Raw genomic sequence first — 22,858 nt, forward strand, 5'->3', positions numbered from 1 at the left:
CATGTTAAATACTTTGATTATTTGTCCATGTTGATTGGTGATTTAAAGTGTGGTCTGTTGGTTGGTATGATTTTAATGTTTGTAAATCAAGTGACTGTACCATGTTGAATACTTTGATTATTTGTCCGTGTTGGTTGTTGATTTAAAGTGTGGTCTGTGGGTTGGTATGATTAATGTTTGTAAATCAAGTGACTGTACCATGTTAAATACTTTGATTATTTGTCCATGTTGATTGGTGATTTAAAGTGTGGTCTGTTGGTTGGTATGATTTTAATGTTTGTAAATCAAGTGACTGTACCATGTTGAATACTTTGATTATTTGTCCATGTTGATTGGTGATTTAAAGTGTGGTCTGTGGGTTGGTATGATTAATGTTTGTAAATCAAGTGACTGTACCATGTTAAATACTTTGATTATTTGTCCGTGTTGATTGGTGATTTAAAGTGTGGTCTGTGGGTTGGTATGATTAATGTTTGTAAATCAAGTGACTACACCATGTTAAATACTTTGATTATTTGTCCGTGTTGATTGGTGATTTAAAGTGTGGTCTGTTGGTTGGTCTGATTAATGTTTGTAAATCAAGTGTCTACACCATGTTAAATACATTGATTATTTGTCTGTGTTGATTGGTGATTTAAAGTGTGGTCTGTGGGTTTGTATGATTAATGTTTGTAAATCAAGTGACTGCACCATGTTAAATACTTTGATTATTTGTCTGTGTTGATTAGTGATTTAAAGTGTGGTCTGTCGGTTGGTATGATTAATGTTTGTAAATCAAGTGACTAAACCATGTTAAATACTTTGATTATTTGTTTGTGTGTTAAGATTTGATTATTTGTCCGTGTTGATTGGTGATTTAAAGTGTGGTCTGTGGGTTGGTTTGATTAATGTTTGTAAATCAAGTGACTACACCATGTTAAATACATTGATTATTTGTCGTGTGTTAAGATTTGATTGGTGATTTAAAGTGTGGTCTGTGGGTTGGTCTGATTAATGTTTGTAAATCAAGTGGTTACACCATGTTAAATACTTTGATTATTTGTCTGTGTTGATTGGTGATTTAAAGTGTGGTTCTGTGGGTTGGTCTGATTAATGTTTGTAAATCAAGTGACTACACCATGTTAAATACTTTGATTATTTGTCTGTGTTGATTGGTGATTTAAAGTGTGGTCTGTGGGTTGGTACAGCTCTTTATAAGAACCAGGCAGAGTGGTATATAGAGGTGATATATGGGGGGGTTCCAGATTTTATCTATAATTGGCCAAATAGAAGCAATAAATGAATACTGCTCAAAAAATAATTTTGAGTGGGAAAATATGAGTGGTTGCCATGGTAACGGACACACTATTTTTGGGTTGTTAAGTGTGGTAAAATATTTAAAAAATCAGCTAAATCACCACAATTTAGAGCCTGGTTATGAATAGAACCATGCATTTTTCATTAATGTTCATATGTAACATTTAACCAACTTGGTTTCAGCTTCATTTTAGTGAAGATTGCATGTCAACCAAATTTGTATATTTTTTGAAAAATTTTGGGAAAAAATGCATATTTTCAACTTTTCTGAAATTGGGATTTTTCGAAATTATCAAATTTTCTCTGGTGTTTTTCAGAAAAGTGCAAATGTGTACAGAATAGTTAGCACTGTAGTTATGAAGTTTGGATACTACTTTACCAAATTAAATAGAAAAATGCGTGGGATTTTTGTTCAGTTTTTTCACCATAGCAACCGATTTTTTCCTTGGAAACGGAGTTTTTATTTGCAGAATATTGCAGTTTAAGAGCTTAAATGTCCTGAATTGTTTTATAACCAATAAGAAAATACATAAAAGCTAACACAAACTTTAAATTACTATCGTCAAATGTTGTTGAATTCAATTGTTACCACGGAAACACATATTATCCATAGCAACGTCCACTCAAAAACTGCAAAAATAGAAATTTATGTAAAAAATACATAAATAGAGGGTGTTTATTTTCAAATTGGAATATGACTTCATTCTTTGCTTCACTCACAGTCTTGTCTGGTTTTTTTCTTCAGATTGTTCAATAAATGTAATATATAATGTAACATTGATGTTAGGGGGTTGGAAAAGGGGGGTAGGGGGTATGTTGATTTTTTTAAATGTTGCATACAGGTAGATACTTGAAAAGATAATTGCGTTTGTTCGGACTTTGTTCCGAGTTCACCATCTGATAATCAATTTTGAAAGTTAGCAGATGATGAACTTCATGGGATTGCAATAACCGGGACAACCTGGCTTATGGTAAGGCAAGATAGATATGGCCCCAACAATTGTAAGAAATTCTTAATTTCTTATGGCACACTCCCGTCTAAGATGTTATTCCACCAGCATAAATCACAAAATTGACCTGTAACATAATATTAACAAACCAATAATAGAATTGTTTGGTCAAAACATTTCTAAACTGAAACTGAAGTGTGGTGGACGGACGGATAGACTGACAGGCAAATTGAACACATTTTAAGTCGGTGGTGACTTAAAAAATAATAATAGTCAATTGGTGATCGCTAATATCAGAAGTCCAGTATAATGGAATCCTCTTAATATATACATGTAGCTATTAACATATCATTAATAACTGCTTTGTTGTACTACTACCCCCCCCCCCCCCCCCCCCCCCCCCACCCCCCCCCCCCCACCCCCACCCCCCCCCCCCCCCCAATTAAAATTCAGAATCTCCGAGATAGACAAATTGTATCAATTATAATCATTCCTTACTTAGTATGATTCCGATAACATTATATCTTGTTTTGTGTGTGTGTGTGTGTGTTTGGGGAGGGGGTTCAACTGAAGCACACTTCTTATCCTTCTGTAATCCCCCTCCTCTCCTTTAAAATAATCATGTAAAAAGGTATCATATTTTTTAGATTGAATCTTCAAAAAAAATGATTTGCTATTCTCAACGGTTTTTGCAACCTTTACATGAATTACGCCCCTATTTTCTGTATCTGTCTCTGTAACCTTTATAAAAAGACTGCATTAATCCCAAGATTTGGAATGAAACCACTAAGCTGGAATGTTTGCATAAATACAAGATTAATAACAGTAATAATTTGAAGACAAATTCCACACATGGTCTTATTCAATTTATAACTGCAACACTAGAAACAGCGCAGTACATACCAATCTTATTTTTCTTTGTAATTATCAATGTTTTCTAGTCCCAACAAGTTGTAATCATTCAAGAATACAAGACTTTAGTGTCCCATGTGTAATAAAAGAATAAATTTCCAATGTCCCATACGTTGTGCACACATTTGATCGATTCAAGGTACAATGGCAAAAACTAAAATAAACACTTTTATGGCCGCGCCCCAATTTGAGGGGGGAGGGCTGTAGTAGGTTTCATCCATGTCCATCAGTAGATTAGTCCTCACAAAGTTGGTTTTCATTTTCCAATTATAGTTTGCCTCAATCAAATCTTATGAAACATGTATACACATTGCTCATTACCACAAAACAGAGATCAAGTTTGAATTTTGTTGGTGTCACGGTTAACTGTAAATTTTGCCTTAAATGGCCTGGTTAACTATAAAGAAATTTCTAAAAGTGACCATTTGATCTTACGAGAACCTTTCTGGATCCCTTTTTTTTGTCGTACATACAATAATATATTTTTTGACTTTTATGTAGATTTTTTTTCATCTTTTCTGTTAATTTAAAAAAGAAGATGTGGTATAATTGTTAATGAGACAACTCTCTACAAGATACCAACATGACACAGAAATTAACAACTATAGGTTATCATACATCCTTCAACAATGAGCAAAGCCCATGCCGCATAGTCAGCTGTAGAAGGTCCCAAAATGACAATGTAAAACAATTCAAACAAGAAAACCTTACGGCCGAACTTTGGTGTTGGGTTTATATCTATTAACATAACCTACCTTTAGATTTCATGAGTTTGTGATATGACATTGAGAAGTTATTGAAATTTATTCCTTGAAAAAGCGACGGGCGTAACATGCGCTCATGGTGCAGCTGTTTATTTTTATTTTATGGAATAACACCACTTTCAAAGTCTAGGATCAGCACCTAAAGGTATGAGTACATTTGAACTGTGCAGTATATCTGAGGTAGTTTATGTACACCTTAGCAGTGCATTCTCCTGATTGAAGCACAGTAATAGCAAAGAGATTTTACCTTTGTTATGTGTGAAGTGCTCTTAAAAGACCATGACTTTATATGTTTTCTTTTGGTCTGTCAATCCATCTGTCTGTGGTTGTCACTTCAGTTTCAGTTTGGAAATGCTTAAACCAAATATTTCTATTATCGGTTTGTAGTCTTATATTTATAAGTGAGATTTCAAGTTTGGTCTCTTGCTGTTTGAAATTTGTGAGATTAATTGCGCTAGGAAAATTAGAATTTTGCCAAAATTTCTTTATTTTTTCCAATTTGTTAAGGACATTATACATGTTATATTGACGGAGCAATACTTTCAAATAATATACGGACCTTGACAAAATCTAGAATGTGCTATTGCAATCTCCATGAAGTTCAGCATCAGTTAGTAACATTCATGAATAATTATAGATTACCAGATTGAAACCAAATGTTGTAGGAAAAAGTAATAGAACAAATATTTGGAACACTGAGGATAATTCTAAACAAAGTTTCTAAGCAAATGACAAAATCAAAAGCTCAAACACATCAAACGAATAGATAAAAACTGTCATATATTACTGACTTGGTACAGACATTTTCTTATGTCGAAAATGGTATATTAAACCTGGTTTTATAGCTAAACCTCTGAATTTTACTTGTAAGGATTTATGAAATATTCAAACAAAAACAACCCAACATCCACTCCTCCCAGAGAATGCCACAGTGTATATTTTCAAACTTGTTGAGTCTTTTCAAGGAGCAAAGACAGGACTGAGATTTAACAGATTAAAGCATATAAAAAAGAAGATGTGGTATGATTGCCAATGAGACAACTGTCCACAAGAGACCAAAATGACACAGACATTAACAACTATAGGTCACCATACAGCCTTCAACAATGAGCAAACCGCATAGTCAGCTATAAAATGCCCCGATAAGATGATGTAAAACAATTCAAACGAGAAAACTAACGGCCTTATTTATATAAAAAAAATGAACGAAAAACAAATATGTAACACATAAACAAACAACAACCACTGAATTACAGGTTCCTGACTACATAAATAATGTGGCGGGGTTAAACATGTTAGCGGGATCCCAACCCTCCCCCTAACTTGGGACAGTGGTATAACAGTTCAACATAAGAACGAACTATAAAAATCAGTCGAAAAAGGCTTAACTCATCAGATGGACAAAAATACAAGTGGACGTGGCCGGTTACTTGTACATCCTGACACAAAAAGACACAATGAACAGATCTGAGAGGACTCGCAGTTATCTGACAGCTAGTTCAAAGCCACTAACAACTAATAAAAAAATCATGCATCTTATGATCTAAGACTAAACTATCAATCCGTACACATCCAACATCCAATGGATTTAGTGTAAAGATGTCATAAACAGCCAGAGAAAAACATGACCTTGTGCAATGCCAAGTTACAGATATCGACAGATTGTAGATCCATGAATATATAAATGTATATAACATACTAGTAATATTTAACATACTAGTAATATTTAGTTAGCTTTTTATTTACTGATAACAAAATCAATAAGTATACCAATAAAAACAATATTCAACGATCTTATTACAGTGTTGAATAGGTAACCTTTTAGAATAATTTTATTTAAAGGAGCGACAAGTTTACATGGATCATTTCTAAATTTCCGGGCACGGTTAACAACATTTCCGTAAAATTGAGGATGTGCTATCACGTTTTAAATAAGTTTTCTACAGGTACAAATGTACAACCAAACTTCAAAACCAAATCTTTATATCTATGGAAAAATTTAGTAAAAGTTTTAAGTAATTTATGGTAACGATATCCCTGGTTTAATAATATCATTATACATGTAAAAGACTTATAAAAAGATAAATGGGGACCAATTCCATTTTTGTCGAGCCTCCGACTTTAAGTCTAAAAAGCGAGACTAAGCGATCCTACATTTCGTCGGCGGCGGCGTCCACAAATATTCACTCTGTGGTTAAAGTTTTTGAAATTTTAATAACTTTCTTAAACTATACTGGATTTCTACCAAACTTGGACAGAAGCTTGTTTATGATCATAAGATAGTATCCAGAAGTAAATTTTGAAAAAATAAAATTCCATTTTTTCCGTATTTTACTTATAAATGGACTTAGTTTTTTTTTTCTGCGGGGAAACATTACATTCACTCTGTAGTTAAAGTTTTTAGAATTTTAATAACTTTCTTAAACCATACTGGATTTCTACCAAACTTGGACAGAAGCTTATTTATGATCATAAGATAGTATCCAGAAGTAAATTTTGTAAAAGGATAAATCCATTTATTCTGTATATTACTTATCAATGGACTTAGTTTTTTCTGCGGTGAAACATTATATTCACTCTGTGGTTAAAGTTTTTAAAATTTTAATAACTTTCTTAAACTATCCTGGGTTTGTTCCAGACTTGGACAGAAGCTTCTTAAAATCAAAAGATAGTATTAAGAGGAATAATTTTACCGATTTTTTCCCTCATCATAGTTTTGTTGAGCCCGCGATTTACAACAGAAGTAGACGAGTAACAAGGTGCATCATTAAAAAGACACTTGACTCTAGCCCTTTCCATTATTTAAAGTTATCTCATCTTAATTCTGCTCCTTATTCAACATGTACAGATACCCCTAACTTCTGGTAGTCTATTTATTCCAACAGTTATTTAGTACTTGTCTCAATCCAGTTTTTGTTCAAAAACTTAAATTTATATCATACATGTTATTAAAGAATAAACAATCAACTGGTCCAAACTTCATAGAATAATCAAAGTTGAAAAAAAAAAAAAAAATTCAAGAAACATTGAAACGAGTTATATTTTCTGATTCAGTACGAGGAGACATGAAAAATAAAACCCCACATTATATAATTCTCTCAAATATTAGGTCTCCATTAAACCCGTCTGATTAACAATGATTCAGTAGAATAATCAAAGTGAGAAAAAAAAACTTTTTTTCAAGAAACATTGAAACAAGTTATATTTTCTGATTCAGTACAACCAGACAAGAAAAATAAGACCCCACTTTATATAATTCTATCAAATATTAGGTCTCCATTAAACCCGTCTGATTAACAATGATTCAGTAGAATAATCAAAGTGAGAAAAAAAAACTTTTTTCAAGAATCATTAAAACAAGTTATATTTTCTGATTCAGTACGAAAAGACAAAAAAAATAAGACCCCACTTTATATAATTATGTCAAGTATTTGTTATTTTTAAAAGATGTTTTACATTAGATCTGTAGAATTAACATTATCTAACTTGAGATGTTAACACAACTTGTTCTCATCAACTTCTCATTAAAATCAGATGTTAATAAAATAACTTTTTGTCAAGAAACAAAATAAAACCTTTACTATCTGATTCAGTTCTGTGTTACGAATAAAATGAGACCCCACTTTATATAATTCTAACAAATATTTGTTGTCCATTAAACCTGTCTGATTAACAACATGATTTTGTGTAGATTCTGTATCAAGTTGTGTTTAGTCAGAGTAAGGTCATTATATCTATCATTACCTGGTCTGTGACCTCTAACTGACTTCCCTGACTGATGAGGTACGTCACTACCTCCAGGTGTCCTTCCTCAGCCGCCAACATTAATGGTGTCTGTCCAAACTGTAATATCAACATATAACAGACATCAAAACTTGTGTCATAAACTGGACAATGTTGTGTAATAAATTTAAACAAAATATATATCACATGAATCAGTGGTCAAAACTGAATAAAATGACCAGTCACACTTGTATTTATATTCTACATAAACAACAAATAAACAACATGTTTTATTGTGAGATGTCAGAACTTCCATTAGAACTGTCAGATTAAAAAAATAACTTTTTTCTAGAAACATAAACAATATTTATATCAATGGACTCAGCTGGACAAGACAATTAAAATAAGACCCCACTTTATATAATTCTCTCAAATATTAGGTCTCCATTAAACCCATCTGATTAACAATGATTCAGTAGAATAATCAAAGTGAAAAAAAAACTTTTTTCAAGAAACATTAAAACGAGTTATATTTTCTGATTCAGTACGAAGAGACAAGAAAAATAAGACCCCACTTTATATAATTCTGTCAAGTATTTGTTATTTTTAAAAGATGTTTTACATTAGATCTGTAGAATTAACATTATCTGACTAAAGATGTTAACACAACTTGTTCTCATCAACTTCTCATTAAAATCAAATGTTTACAAAATAATTTTTTGTCAGGAAACAAAATAAAACCTTTACTATCTGATTCAGTTCTGTGTTACGAATAAAAGGAGACCCCACTTTATATAATTCTAACAAATATTTGTTGTCCATTAAATCTGTCTGATTAACAACATGATTTTGTTTAGATTCTGTATAAAATGTTGTTTGTTCAGAGTAAGGTCATTATATCTATCATTACCAGGGATGTGGCCTCTAACTGACTGCCGTGACTAACTAGGTACGTCACTACCTCCAGGTGTCCTTCCTCAGCCGCACACATTAATGGTGTCCTTTCTCCCTGACAATTAAAATGAGACCCCACTTTATATAATTCTGTCAAATATTTGTTGTCCATTAAATCTGTCTGATTAACAATGATTCAGTAGAATGTTCAAAGTTAAAAAAAAACTTTTTTCAAGAAATATTAAAACGAGTTATATTTTCTGCTCCAGTAGGAAAAGACAAGAAAAATAAGACCCCACTTTATATAATTCTGTCAAGTATTTGTTATTTTTAAAAGAAATTTTACATTAGATCTGTAGAATTAACATTATCTGACTAAAGATGTTAACACAACTCGTTCTCATCAACTTCTCATTAAAATCAGATGTTTACAAAATAATTTTTCGTCAGGAAACAAAATAAAACCTTTACTATCTGATTCAGTTCTGTGTTACGAATAAAATGAGACCCCACTTTATATAATTCTAACAAATATTTGTTGTCCATTAAACCTGTCTGATTAACAACATGATTTTGTTTAGATTCTGTATAAAGTGGTGTTTGGTCAGAGTAAGATGATTATATCTATCATTACCCTGGATGTGGCCTCTAATCGACTGCCGTGACTGGCGAGGTACATCACTACCTCCAGGTGTCCTCTCTGAGCCGCCAACATTAATGGTGTCTGTTTCCACTGTAATATCAACATATAACAGACATCAAAACTTGTGTCATAAACTGGACTATGTTGTGTAATAAATATAAACAAAATATATATCACATGAATCAGTGGTCAAAACTGAACAAAATGACCAGTCACACTTGTATCTATATTCTACATAAACAACAAATAAACAACAAGTTTTATTGTGAGATGTCAGAACTTCCATCAGAACTGTCAGGTTAAAAAAAAACTTTTATCAAGAAACATAAACAATATTTATAGCAATGGACTCAGCTGGACAAGACAATTAAAATGAGACCCCACTTTATATAATTCTAACTAATATTTGTTGTCCATTAAATCTGTCTGATTAACATTGACTAAGTAGAATGATCAAAGTTAAGAAAACAAACTTTTTTTCAAGGAACATAAAAACAAGTTATATTTTCTGATTCAGATTAATGAGACAGGAAAAATGAGACCCCACTTTGTATAATTCTGTCAAGTATTTGTTATTTTAAAAAGATGTTTTACATTAGAACTGTAGAATTAACATTATCTGACTAAAGATGTTAACACAACTTTTTTCTCATCAACTTCTCATTAAAATCAGATGTTTATAAAATAATTTTTCGTCAGGAAACAAAATAAAACCTTTCCTATCTGATTCAGTTCTGTGTTACAAATAAAATGAGACCCCACTTTATATAATTCTAACAAATATTTGTTGTCCATTAAATCTGTCTGATTAACAACATGATTTTGTGTAGATTCTGTATAAAGTGGTGTTTTGTAAGAGTAAGTTGATTATATCTATTATTACCATGTCTGTGGTCTCTAACCCACTGCCGTGACTGACGAGGTACATCACTACCTCCAGGTGTCCTTCCTCAGCCGCCCACATTAATGGTGTCCATCCATCAGCCGCCAATATTAATGGTGTCTGTCCCGACTGTAATATCAACATATAACAGACATCAAAACTTGTGTCATAACCTGGACAATGTTGTGTAATAAATATAAGACTGTTTCCACAATAAAGAGGATCAATGTGTGACATTAAATAAAAATTTAAAACACACTGCAAATTAATATATTTTTGCATTTCCTGACGCCTATGATTCTGAATTTTTAAATTATTGGTGAAAAACGATAACATTCTTTACCTGAAAAGCTCTGCAAGCAGTCTTATGTGGGTCAAGTCGATTGTAACTTATGTTATGTTGACAAAATAACTACCATTTTATTATCTTATTTCTAATACAGCAGGCATGTTAAGAACAGATATTGCTAGCAACATCCTTATAGATTCATTATTTTTGACATTGAAGACTACAGAAGCATGATTATCTGCTGTAGAAGAGGTTTTGACATCTGAAATATGCTTTTCAAAAACTCTGAAAATTGTGATTTATCTGGCCAACTGAATTATACATATCAATGACCATTGTTTGTGATTTTATTTCATATATGATAGGATACAGTAATTCTTATGGAAAAAGCCATGTTTATTTATCTTAAAATACTTAAAATCATAAAAACTGTAACCATATGTGATGTTGACATTTCAACATATGTGATGACAACATTTGTGATGATGGACTCAATTAGGACTTCTGAAGCATACATTAGAAAATGAATAAACAGCCATTTAGGCTTCTGTTTAATTCTAAAGCATTTGTAAAACCAAATCAACCCAAATTTTATGTCTGTTATTAAAGAAAAAACAAGGTAATAAAGTCCTTGATCGATATTTCTTTCAGAAGTTACTGACCCTTTGTTCTGATTGATGCAGTTCATTGATGCTTAGTTTTTTAGGAAGTTCCTGTTGGATCAGCTATTTTACATTCATTAACTATCAAAAAATGTGTTGCAATCATGAACACTTGTTTACAGCATCCAATATTGACTGTTAATGCATTGCTGAAAATAATATGACAAAAAAAGAGGTAGAACCAAATCGTATTTTTTAGAAAGACTTGCAGCAAATTGAGTACCGATCAAATGCAGTCTAGGGCTGTTCTCTATTTGTTGTGATGCATGAGTTATGCTCATTTTAGAAGAATTCACAATAAGTGCAAAATGAAGAACAGCAACCAAAGCGCTGTTCCAATACTATAATGTACATGTATATAACAATGTGTAAGGTTTTGTCTCATTTACATTTATTTCCATTTTCCTTTTTGATTGCAATACCAATACTCCTTTGTTTCTAAAAATATTCAGATTGTTTAACTGTGTTTTTTTTTTTGTGTATCTTAAGACCAGCATCTTACTCTGAGACAAATTACCCAGGCATCCAATAAGTGTTTTCAACAAATTCTTCGATATTTAACCAAATCCTATGACCATTTCAACAATTTAGGTCTTTGTAGCAAATATCAAGGCAGTAACAAATTATACTTTTTACACACAGTACATGTGTAATTCCGTTCAAGTGCTCAAGAGCCAATGCTTGCCTGGACGGCCTGAAATTGCATTCATATAAGAAATTAATGGGGGTCAGTAATATCCTTGTCAATGATCACACTGCAACTGAAAGTGTTGTTTCGTTACTGAAACTTATTCTTGTGCATGATATGATTAGATATCAAGCTCAAGTCCACCAAATCATACACATAACATCAATTGGCAATATTGTCAACATATTTATTAAGAAAAAATTAACTTGAACTGTCCAGACATCCAGGACCATTGGAAAAATCTTCATCTGCAAATAGAAAATAAGAATGATTCAAATACTAAAGCAGTGTTAATGTTTACGACTTCTGGAAAAGTGATTAAATTATGTTGTAAACTAGTACTGCATCCAGCATATACATTGTAATTACTAAACATGTATAGTGTTTGTTTGTTTGAATATCAAAGCTGAAAAGGAGAAACAAATGTTACTGATCATCTTAAATTAGATCAACCTGAACATCAGGCTAAAATAGATTTAGATAGATATCTACAAAAATACATGTAGTGATAAATGTCAATATCACAATGATCAAATATTATAAAATGTATAATATAAAACAGATATTGAGAGCAATAGAATCAAGTAGCTTAAACTAGGCTATGTAAATTGTAATGAAATTGTAATATACACACCACTAAATGTGTAGTACAGGTTTCTGCCCTCCATGTGTATATCTGGGGCTTCCAGCTTTTTATGGACATCCGAAGAAAGAACAGTATGTTTGGTTTCACCATCGATCCATTTTTTCTTCTTCTTGTACTTGAAATATGTGACCCATGGCCAATTATCCACCTACAAAATAACAAGCAAAAACACATTTAGTTTTCTTTATAAATTTTAACACATTGTTATAAAACCATATTTTTACAACCTTTTGAACTGTTTTGAGTCATGGAGCTCTAAAATTTCTACATATAAATTAATAGTGTATCTCATGGTCAGTTTTTTCATTGAAAAAGTCATTCAAACTTTTGAAACCTTGATATTACATATTTTAACCATTTGACAAAACAAATCAGGCACATGGAACAAATAAACAAAACTATAAAATATAATTTAAAACTGACAATAAAGTGATATCAAACAAGTAAAGCTGATAATTCCTGGTCTTTAAGAAGTTATATTTTCATAATATTTGCACACTGAATTATTGAAAGAAATGAGACTTGTTTCAAGCTTTACTATGTCTACGACTTTCCATAAATAATTATAAGGTTGTATACATAAGGCATAATGTCAAACAGATAATAACTTGCCTTCTTACTCCTGTACAATTATCTATGAAAATACACATTATAGTAACAAAAACTAATGAAAACTAATCATTTTATACTTACAACTGCAGGATAAAGTTTTTTACCAAGCAGGACAGAAATATATGTTCCTGCTTGATAACTTCTATTAAACAAAGATGATAATTTACGTTAAAATATGTAAAGTCTATAAATGCAAACAATAGTCAAGAACATGTGTCCAGTAAAATCCATTTCTTTGCCAAAAACAACTGAGAATCAAAACTAGATGCCAACTTCTATCTTGACAGTATATAAATAATGCATGGTACTAGTATGGCGTTCATTATCACTAATCTTGTATACATAATTAAAGACCAGTTGGTGACCTTCTGCTACTGTTTTTTCTATGGTCGGGTTGTTGTCTCTTTGACACGTTCCCAATTTCCAATCACAATTTTAAATTTTACTTTTGGTAGTGCATTTGTATTGGTTTATAAATAGTTGAAAGGTGTGATGCCACATTTGGAGCCCAAAATCACTCACCAGAAATCTTTATTGTATATCCATTTTCTTGAAACCAATACTGACAAAACAAAAAACTTTATAAATACAACCTTGCATACCATGTGTTTTCATTGATTAACCTTCATAGACATGCTTGCAACCAAAACATTGAAAATCAAAAACTAAACAAAGAAATTTAAACTTACTGATCTTCTGTCCCTTTAGTAGCAATATCATCTGTGCTTACAGTTCCTTCCTCTTCAAGCCAATCTAATACATACTGAGGGATGACATCAAATATTGCTTCATCTGATATATTCATGTGGTCCATCTGACCAAACTTTGGCTCAACTATCTGAATTAGGCCCGTCTCATCAACATTTGGTTCCATTATCTGTACAAAAATGCTGTATTAGGTTCATATCACCAACCTCCGACTCCATCTGACCAACCTCTGGCTCTATCTGACCAACCTCTAACTCCATCTTCCCAACATTTGACTCTATTAGACCAACCTCTAACTCCACCTGCCCAACATCTGACTCCATCTGACCAACCTCTGCCTCCATCTGACCAACCTCCGACTCCATCTGACCAACCTCCGACTCCATCTGACCAACATCTGACTCCATCTGACCAACATCTGACTCCATCTGCCCAACATCTGACTCCATCTGCCCAACTTCTGGCTTCATCTGACCAACCTCTGACTCCATCTGCCCAACACCTGACTCCATCTGCCCAACTTCTGGCTTCATCTGACCAACCTCTGACTCCATCTGCCCAACATCTGACTCCATCTGCCCAACTTCTGGCTTCATCTGACCAACCTCTGGCTCCATCTGACCAACCTCTGACTCCATCTGACCAACCTCTGACTCCATCTGCCCAACATCTGACTCCATCTGCCCAACTTCTGGCTTCATCTGACCAACCTCTGACTCCATCTGCCCAACTTCTTGCTTCATCTGACCAACCTCTGACTCCATCTGACCAACCTCTGACTCCATCTGCCCAACTTCTGGCTTCATCTGACCAACCTCTGACTCCATCTGCCCAACATCTGACTCCATCTGCCCAACTTCTGGCTTCATCTGACCAACCTCTGACTCCATCTGACCAACCTCCGACTCCATCTGACCAACCTCTGACTCCATCTGCCCAACATCTGACTCCATCTGCCCAACTTCTGGCTTCATCTGACCAACCTCTGACTCCATCTGACCAACATCTGGCTCTATCTGACCAACATTTGGCTTCATTTTACCAACCTCTGGCTCCATCTCACCAACCTTCAACTCAATCTGACCAACATTTAAGTCCACAATATCAATTTGGTCGATATCACCCAGGAGGGGCAATAAAGGGACAAAATGGTTTGGTATCCAATGTTGCATAGTTAGATCTTGTCTTGTGGAAGACCACATTATCTTTATCGTGTCTTCATGGTTGATGTTTCGAGGCATTATCAGCCTGTTCAGATCTTTTCTGACAACTGGGCTGCCAAGTTGAGGATACACAGAAATTACTCTGGAATTTAACACAGACGCAATGGCAAATAGTTGCCAAATACCCATAAATGAGTTTATTTTTGTAATGTCTAAGACCTCTTTTCTGAAAACTCTTCTCACTGCAGCTGGTGTCAAAACATCTCCTGGGATATATTCGGATGAATACATTGCAAACTGTTTCGATAGTTGCCTTGTCTTAATATTCAACTCCAACGCGGAGGATAAATAATCATCATTGAGATATAAATCTTCATTGGCAACCAATTCCAAAATTATTCTAACTCTGAATTCTTGATGATCTTCTTCGTTTCCATAAGCCAAAACAGCTGCTGACCTCGGGAGACAATTCCCGTCTCCCTGTACAACAACTGGCATAAAGTTGCCTTCTGGAATGTCATTGGGAATCATCTGCAATGCATCGGCATCAATAAATACAGGAAGATCAGTTAAGCTTATATTTGGTAAAGGACAGGGTTCCTGAATGGTGCTCATTTCGACTGAGTAATGATCAGCAATTACTTTTAATTCCTCAAAGGTCTCAGCTGTTGATAAATCACGAAGTAAAGCAGCAAAATATTGCTTTCTATTTTCACATGTGTAAGTCCCAAAAACATAATCTTCTGAGTCTAAAACAACTGTGTTCTGTAAATTTGCATGCTCTTCTACAGCAGTATCTTTACATGTTAATTCATTTTTATCTGCTCTTTTTTTGGAAGTTTTATTTTCAAATTTCTTATTTCCTTTATCATTAGGTCTGTTTTTCTCTTCTGAGACTTGTGGTTTCATTTCATCTAAATTCTTGATTGGGTTCTGCCTTTGCCTCCCTGTTCTAAGGTCTACTTGTGTCCAAGTACCTGTGTATTGGTAGTTTTCACAATCTTCTTCACCATTTAAGCAGGACGCACAAAAACAAGACAACTGTCTTGTTAGTATTTGCTTTGGAATATTACCAGACTTCACAGCATGAACTTTTCTAGTACCTTGAACCGTTTTGGCTGACATTTCTATTTTGCGGTCAATGTCTGTTATTAAAATGAATGTCCTTAAGTTGTGTATGCAGCTTTCATCTGTAGAACAATCTTTAGTTAGATTTTCAGTGCAGAACTTATACATTTCTTCAGGACATGTAACAAGTGCCTGCCTAGCCTTTACTGCTCTAGTTACTGCGGATTTTACTACCCCTGTACAGGCATCTGACGGTCCTTTGCCATGTCTACTACCGAAAAAGTTCCTTTCTACTGTACACTCAAACTCACTCCCAATGTCTGCAATCCCTTCAAATGCATTTTTACTTTTGTACTGGCCAGCGCATCCATCAGAAAATTGGATATGATGGTCAATTGTTAAACCTCTCTTTTGAATTAAATGTTCATTTGCCTTTCTTATAAATGTGCTTACAGCATAAAAGTCGTGCTTTAGGTCTCCAGATAACATTACTATGTCTTCTTTGACTGTTTCACTGCATGTTTTGCATTTGTAGTAACAAATACTTGGGTGAACGGTCACTTGTTCTGCCGACCAATGAGCTGATTGGGCTTCGTCCTGATAGAAACATGTATAATTCTGTCCAAAATCAAGAACCATAACAACCATTTGAGGTTGTAAATTTGATGTTATATGGCTAAATTGTCTGTGCTGCCATGTTGCAACAAAGAGGTGTATTGAGAGTTCTGTCAATTCTTTCTTCAACTCTGCAATCAATTCAGATCCACTTCCAGTTAAACATTTTAGTCCTTTCTTACTTGTTATCTTAGTGCCAACCTTTCTTGTTATAGTATCCCATTTGTACCAGGTCAATGTACATTTTTCATCACATATCTGTTTTACCAATTCATTTAACATGCTTACACCGCAGCTAGAGCAATCCCTATAGATGCATTCCCTCTTATGGTACAAGGCACCATTAGGTTTGGGACATAATGTCTTATTAACTGCTTCATACTTATTTTCTGGAAAACTTTTTATCTTATGCTTCAGAGTTTTTATTTTCAAAGAAACATTGGCACAGTATTCACAGATACATTGTTGTAAAGGTGTATTACTGTATGTCTTTACATTTGGTGGTTTTAAGGAGAAAAACTTGCTAAATCCAATATGAGTATCTTGGTTCTGCTCCAAAAAATCTCTATGTGTTTGTTTTAAAGTCTTTTCTAATGTATAAACATTTTTTCCTTTGATTACTTTGCTAATATCAGGTAATACTGTTGATGCCTCCGGTCTCATATAAAAATCTTTGACCTTTTCCAAAACTGTTTCCTCAATTGCATCTTTTCTTGTAATCCACACTTCAGTATTCAGTTTTGAAACTTTTTGCAAATAATTATATCGAATTCCGGTTTCTCTGCTCATTTGCCTTAAATTAACATAAGAATCTTTCAGTATGCCTACAAATTTCCTGGTAAACTGTTTCCCTTCTTTCTTCTGATTTTGTTTCATTCTGTGAGCTATTTGTTTAATTGTATCATTCTGTTTGACACCTTCATATAAATTTGCCAAGGCTGCTTTTTTCTTTGGTGATGCTTTTGTTATAAGTTTACTAACGATGCCTGCATACCTTTTTGGATCTTTAGGAATGTATTTTTTGGCTCTTGAAAAGGCTTTGCGTTCTGCCTCTGGTGTAAAGATACGGACTGATTCATTTTCATCAGTGATTGTCGGGGTTAAATCACCATTAAGGACTTTCTTACTCTCCATCTTTCTTTTTCTGTCATATTCTTTAATACGTCTCTTCTTTTGTGCATGTAACCTGCTTCTTGAATCTTGCTTCTTTTTTCGCCAATACTCTCTTTGATTTGCTACCTCTCTTCTGGTCTTTATATTAGCTTTTCTACTTAATGGGACGGTTGACCCATATTTTTCTTTCATTCTGTCTCTATATTGTTTTGCTCTGATCCTTGCCTTTTCTCTGTCTACAACTTTTTTTCCTCATTTCTGTTTTTTCTGTAGTTCTTAGATCTTTTCTTGTTTTCTTCAAGATATCTGTAATTAGTTAACAAAAAATATTTAAACAATGTGTTGATCCTATTGTAATAAATATTTGAATTATAATACATATTGGACTCAACATATATATATATTTACAATACACATTCATAAAAGTGTAAGGGCTGTTATTAGTGCAATTGAGTTATATTAAGGGTATTAAAATCACAAAAAAATAAAATGCTGCAAATATTGTTGATGACTTTGGCACATATATGACATGTTAGAATGTCAAGAATTCAATATAACAGCTAATTTTTAGTTACAACATGTCAACTGTGGATTTGGCAGCAACCGTATCCAACATTGTCCAATGAAAATCTTGTTACATAATAATTGCATGAGAATAATATTTATATTCAAAGAAAACTGTTTCAGAAGCCAAAGTGACTTAAATGATTATTCTGTACAACTTTTCCCTGTGTTTTATATTGGAAAAACTTACTTCTTAAATCTGTCTTTGTCAAGTTTTAATGAGTCTCTGTATTCTTTTTGTCGTTCTGCATTTGTTTTCTTTTTTTTCTGGACAGATGGTGGTCTCACTCTCAAATTAAATCTACAATAATAGTTTAAAATTATGTTAATATTCAATACATTAATGTTATCTTTATCAATAGATAAACCATAAATTAATAAATAAATTAGTTGTATTTACTGTCTTCTGATTGGTTGAAAGTATTAGTTTTATTTTCAATGTTGTCAATTTTTATGCCGAATACAAATAAATTTCATATTTCAAGACACTATACCTATATCATGTATATTGTTTTTACACTGTAATCGATAAAAAAAAATATTTATAGAATAACTAATGGAAGAATTCAAATAGAGAAAAATATTCAACGAATGACCGAACAACACATTAAATCACAAATACGTGTAGCGCACGAGTTAATTATCAGTGTTGTTCGGTCACGAGTTGAATATTTTTCGATATTTGAATTCTTTAATTATTTATTCTTTTTATTACATTGGCAAATGGCCTTTTTAACGAAATTAATATAAAACATGTAAGGAACTATATCTTTTTTCTACGCATTCACAATTTGTTTTGATCCGCCGTTATCGACGTCTTGACAACGCCTATTGTTGTATGACGCCAGAGAGTGAAATAACCACGTTTATTTCACATGTGAAATTATAGGTTTTTATTTAACTGGGAAATCAATGTAATTCATTGCAACCATTTTAATAAGTAACAAATATTGTTAAAAAAAGAATTTGAAATTTCCCTCTTGGGGTACCATTTTGGGGTAATTCCCTATGACTGCAGTCCAGGCGGTAAGACATAGACATTTTTATATGTATAGCTTTATCTGTATAGTAAAATAGCTGATTGCAGTATAAAATTAGCTACCATGAGACAAAAACAAGTCATTGACATTTACCGTGAATCCCTATGTATACTTGTACAAATTTTCCAAAAACTATCAGAACTTTTTGTAAAACTGATTAAACTTCATATTACTACAAGTTATACTATTAAATCAGAACTTTAAAGAATTGACAATAACTATGTAAAAATGACATGACAAATATTGCATCTGTTTAACACTAATTATTCTCAAAATAATATATATAAAACATATAAAATGTTGTCATGATTTTTTTTGGTTTTAATTCGAATAAGTGTTGATTATTAGCACAGTTGGTTGTTGGCAAGTTTCAACTGACAAATTAAACAATAACATATGTTATTATGACATGTCAAACATTACACTTGTTTGACACTTATTATTCTATATTTAATCAAAATAAAAACAATGAAAATTATGTCATATATTTTAGTTATTAATCAAATAAGTTCTAATGATCAGATAATCAGCACATTAAAGAATTTACATCACGATTCTTATAATAAGTTTCATCTGACAGTAACATGTGTTATTATGACACGTCAAACATTGCATATGTTTGACACTTATTCTTTTAAATAATCAAAATAAAAACAACAAACAATGTTGTCATGATATTTTTGTTATAAATCAAATAATTTCTTATAATCAGCACTTTAGAGAATTTACAACATGGGTCTTATGACAAGTTTCATCTGACAGTAACATGTGTTATTATGACACGTCAAACATTGCATATGTTTGACACTTTTTATTTTAAATAATCAAAATAAAAACAAATAAAATGTTGTCATGATATTTTGATTATAAATCAAATGATTTCTTATAATCAGCACTTTAGAGAATTTACAACATGGGTCTTATGACAAGTTTCATCTGACAATAACATATGTTATAATGACATGTCAAACATTGCATCTGTATGACAATTATTGTTACTGCATTTAATCAAAATAAAAACATTTAGAATATTGTCATGATTAATTGGTTTAATGTTTCTTGTTTCACAAGCTTGTATTGACATGTTATCCATCTTATCTAGCAATATCCCATCAAATTATTATAACATATGTTATGATGGACAACTTCTGAAGCTAGTCTTTTTTCAGTCAATCATCACACAAGTTTTTCAGAATCCATTGTTCCCAAAAGTTGGTTAAAAGAAGATCAACCAGTGACTGATTATTTTAACAAATATTAAATGTTTAGATAATGTGTAAAAGAGAATATATTTTTCTATCAATTAACTTTATAATCCTGACTTCACTCCATATGTGATGTTTGACATGCTGTTTATGTTATTTGAATCAGGTCAAACATATTGTTTGTTACACTATTCAAAAAAACATTACTTGATTTTCAAATGAAGTACATTTTGCATTTGCAATTTTAGCAATAATGACAATGGATGAAACTACAACATTCCAATACAGCATTTCTTTTTAATTTAAGTCCCAAATTATTTAATATTGAACATACAACATGATTGACTGTTACTCCGTCATACTTTTAGTCGTCAATCGTTACAAAAGTTATAAATTGTCCGTATGAGGTCAGGACCGGGCAGCTGATTCTTGCAAGCAAATGGGTCGTGTTTTTGGAATCGTTTGCCGCTTCATTGTTAAATCATTATATAAATTATAGTACATCACCTTAAACTCATATTCGGGGAATGGTAACATACGTAATTTTATTCATTTTCGCGACGACAAGCATTATTTATTGACGGAAAAACTTACCTGGGTATAATTCTGCCGTTCTCCATACTTAATCTGCGTTGCGTAGTACGTCATTGGTTTTTGTCTTTTGAATGAATATGTCTAAAGACCGAAAACCTCGATCTGTCGTAAATAATGTAAAACACAACGGTTTTCATAACGTTACGTGATGAAGCTCAAAATTGACGGAATTTCTCAGATAACGATTGAAACCCAAGTTTTAATGAAACAAATGACAGAATTTGTATTTATTCCACTGTTTTAACAAATAACAATATCATTCTTTTAAAAAATATATCTTTTGCATTCATTGACACAAAACCTTCAATTACTAGGATCAGGTTCATTTGACCCTTTCTTTGACGGAATAACATAACGTACGTTAGACATTTTTCAAGTCTTCCTGCTACTCAAATAGGCAATAAAATGATGTGAACACATTATTTTATGAAATTTTATTTATAACACAACATTAATATAATCAATTTCAATGGTTAAATCCTTTAAAAAGTTGGTTTTTTTTCAATTTCACTATATACATGCAATAATGTCACAATTTTGGTGTGTACAATTAATGGCATCCAGAGATATAAAAGGCTAGATTTTTTTTAACGAGTTGTCAATGAATCATATATTGTTTTAAATGTCTCTCTATGATGTCTTCTTTCTAAAAAGCACCTATATGAAAACATCAAGTTTCTCAATAAAATATCATAGGTGTTTCAAATGAACATATGTATTGACTCTCTTTACTGTGGAAACAGTCATAAACAAAATATATATCACATGAATCAGTGGTCAAAACTCAATAAAATGACCAGTCACACTTGTATTTATATTCTACATAAACAACAAATAAACAACATGTTTTATTGTGAGATGTCAGAACTTCCATCAGAACTGTCAGGTTAAAAAAAACAACTTTTTTGAAGAAACTTAAAAACGAGTAATATTTTCTGATTCAGTTCAAAGAAACAAGAAAAATAAGACCCCACTTTATATAATTCTGTCAAGTATTTGTTATTTTTAAAAGATGTTTTACATTAGATCTGTAGAATTGACATTATCTGACTAAAGATGTTAACACAACTTGTTCTCATCAACTTCTCATTAAAATCAGATGTTTATAAAATCATTTTTTGTCAAGAAACAAAATAAAACCTTTACTATCTGATTCAGTTCTGTGTTACAAATAAAATGAGACCCCACTTTATATAAGTTTTTTTTCAAATCTGTCTCAGTGTCTGATTAAGTTAAAAAAAAATAATTTCAAGAAAAATAAAAACAAATTATATTTTCTGATTCATATTAATGAAACAGGAAAAATGAGATCCTACTTTATATAATTCTAACAAATATTTGTTGTCCATTAAAACCTGTCCGATTAACAGTATTTTGTGTTGATTCAGAATAATTATCAAAGCTTGAAAAGAATTCAGTGGTATTTCCATGTAAAATGTTTGTGTGGTGTATAATAGTTGCTTCATATCATATGTTCTGTTGTATATAAGGGTAATATTGATGGTGTATTTGTTGTGTTGAGTATAAGTGAAGAACTTTAATAAGCCATGTTTTTACTTTTTGTTAGCGTTGCCTATCTATGTCACTAGTTGGAGTTGAGTATAAGAGTGTCATTGGTATGTCACATATTGGTGTTGAGTTTAAGAGTGTGATTGCTACAATTAATGTGCATGTCACATGTTTCTGTTCAATATAAGGGTGGTATGGTTACATGTTTGTGAGCAGTATAAGAGTGTCAGTGATATGTCACATGTTGGTGTTGAGTATAAGAGTGTCATTGCTAGGTCACATTTTGGTGCTGAGTATAAGAGTGTCAGTGATATGTC

At 32.3% G+C, this 22,858-nt stretch overlaps 2 protein-coding genes across 4 annotated transcripts in view; both read right to left on the minus strand.

Moving 5' to 3' along the window:
- The window catches only part of LOC139483478 (uncharacterized), a 766,788-nt gene that overhangs the window by 725,271 nt on the left and 18,659 nt on the right, over positions 1-22,858 (minus strand). Inside the window, exon 4 of the mRNA XM_071267500.1 lies at positions 8,556-8,654. Coding sequence (XP_071123601.1) covers positions 8,556-8,636 — 81 coding nt within the window. The 5' untranslated portion in view covers positions 8,637-8,654. The remainder of the gene's footprint in view (positions 1-8,555; positions 8,655-22,858) is intronic.
- On the minus strand, positions 11,871-21,081 carry LOC139482436 (uncharacterized). 3 transcript variants are annotated; one of them, XM_071266330.1, is made up of 5 exons: positions 21,033-21,081; positions 18,384-18,494; positions 13,652-17,935; positions 12,339-12,498; positions 11,871-11,952 (listed from the first exon to the last, which is right to left on the minus strand). In XM_071266330.1, exon 3 carries the CDS (start codon positions 17,819-17,821, stop codon positions 13,820-13,822), a length of 4,002 nt encoding a protein of 1,333 aa, XP_071122431.1. In that variant the 5' UTR covers positions 17,822-17,935; positions 18,384-18,494; positions 21,033-21,081; the 3' UTR covers positions 11,871-11,952; positions 12,339-12,498; positions 13,652-13,819. The 3 variants fall into 3 exon arrangements, with proteins under 3 accessions (XP_071122431.1, XP_071122434.1, XP_071122433.1); XM_071266333.1 differs by lacking the exon at positions 21,033-21,081 and having other exon boundaries at positions 13,652-14,548; positions 14,591-17,935; positions 18,384-18,508; XM_071266332.1 differs by lacking the exon at positions 21,033-21,081 and adding an exon at positions 13,044-13,104 and having other exon boundaries at positions 18,384-18,508.

Source organism: Mytilus edulis, chromosome 7, assembly GCF_963676685.1.
Source record: "Mytilus edulis chromosome 7, xbMytEdul2.2, whole genome shotgun sequence".
NCBI classification, from domain to species: Eukaryota; Metazoa; Mollusca; class Bivalvia; order Mytilida; family Mytilidae; genus Mytilus; species Mytilus edulis.

Excerpts from the sequence above, each read along its gene's own strand:
- LOC139482436 (XM_071266330.1), bottom strand. The coding sequence starts at position 17,821 with ATGAAAGAAAAATATGGGTCAACCGTCCCATTAAGTAGAAAAGCTAAT.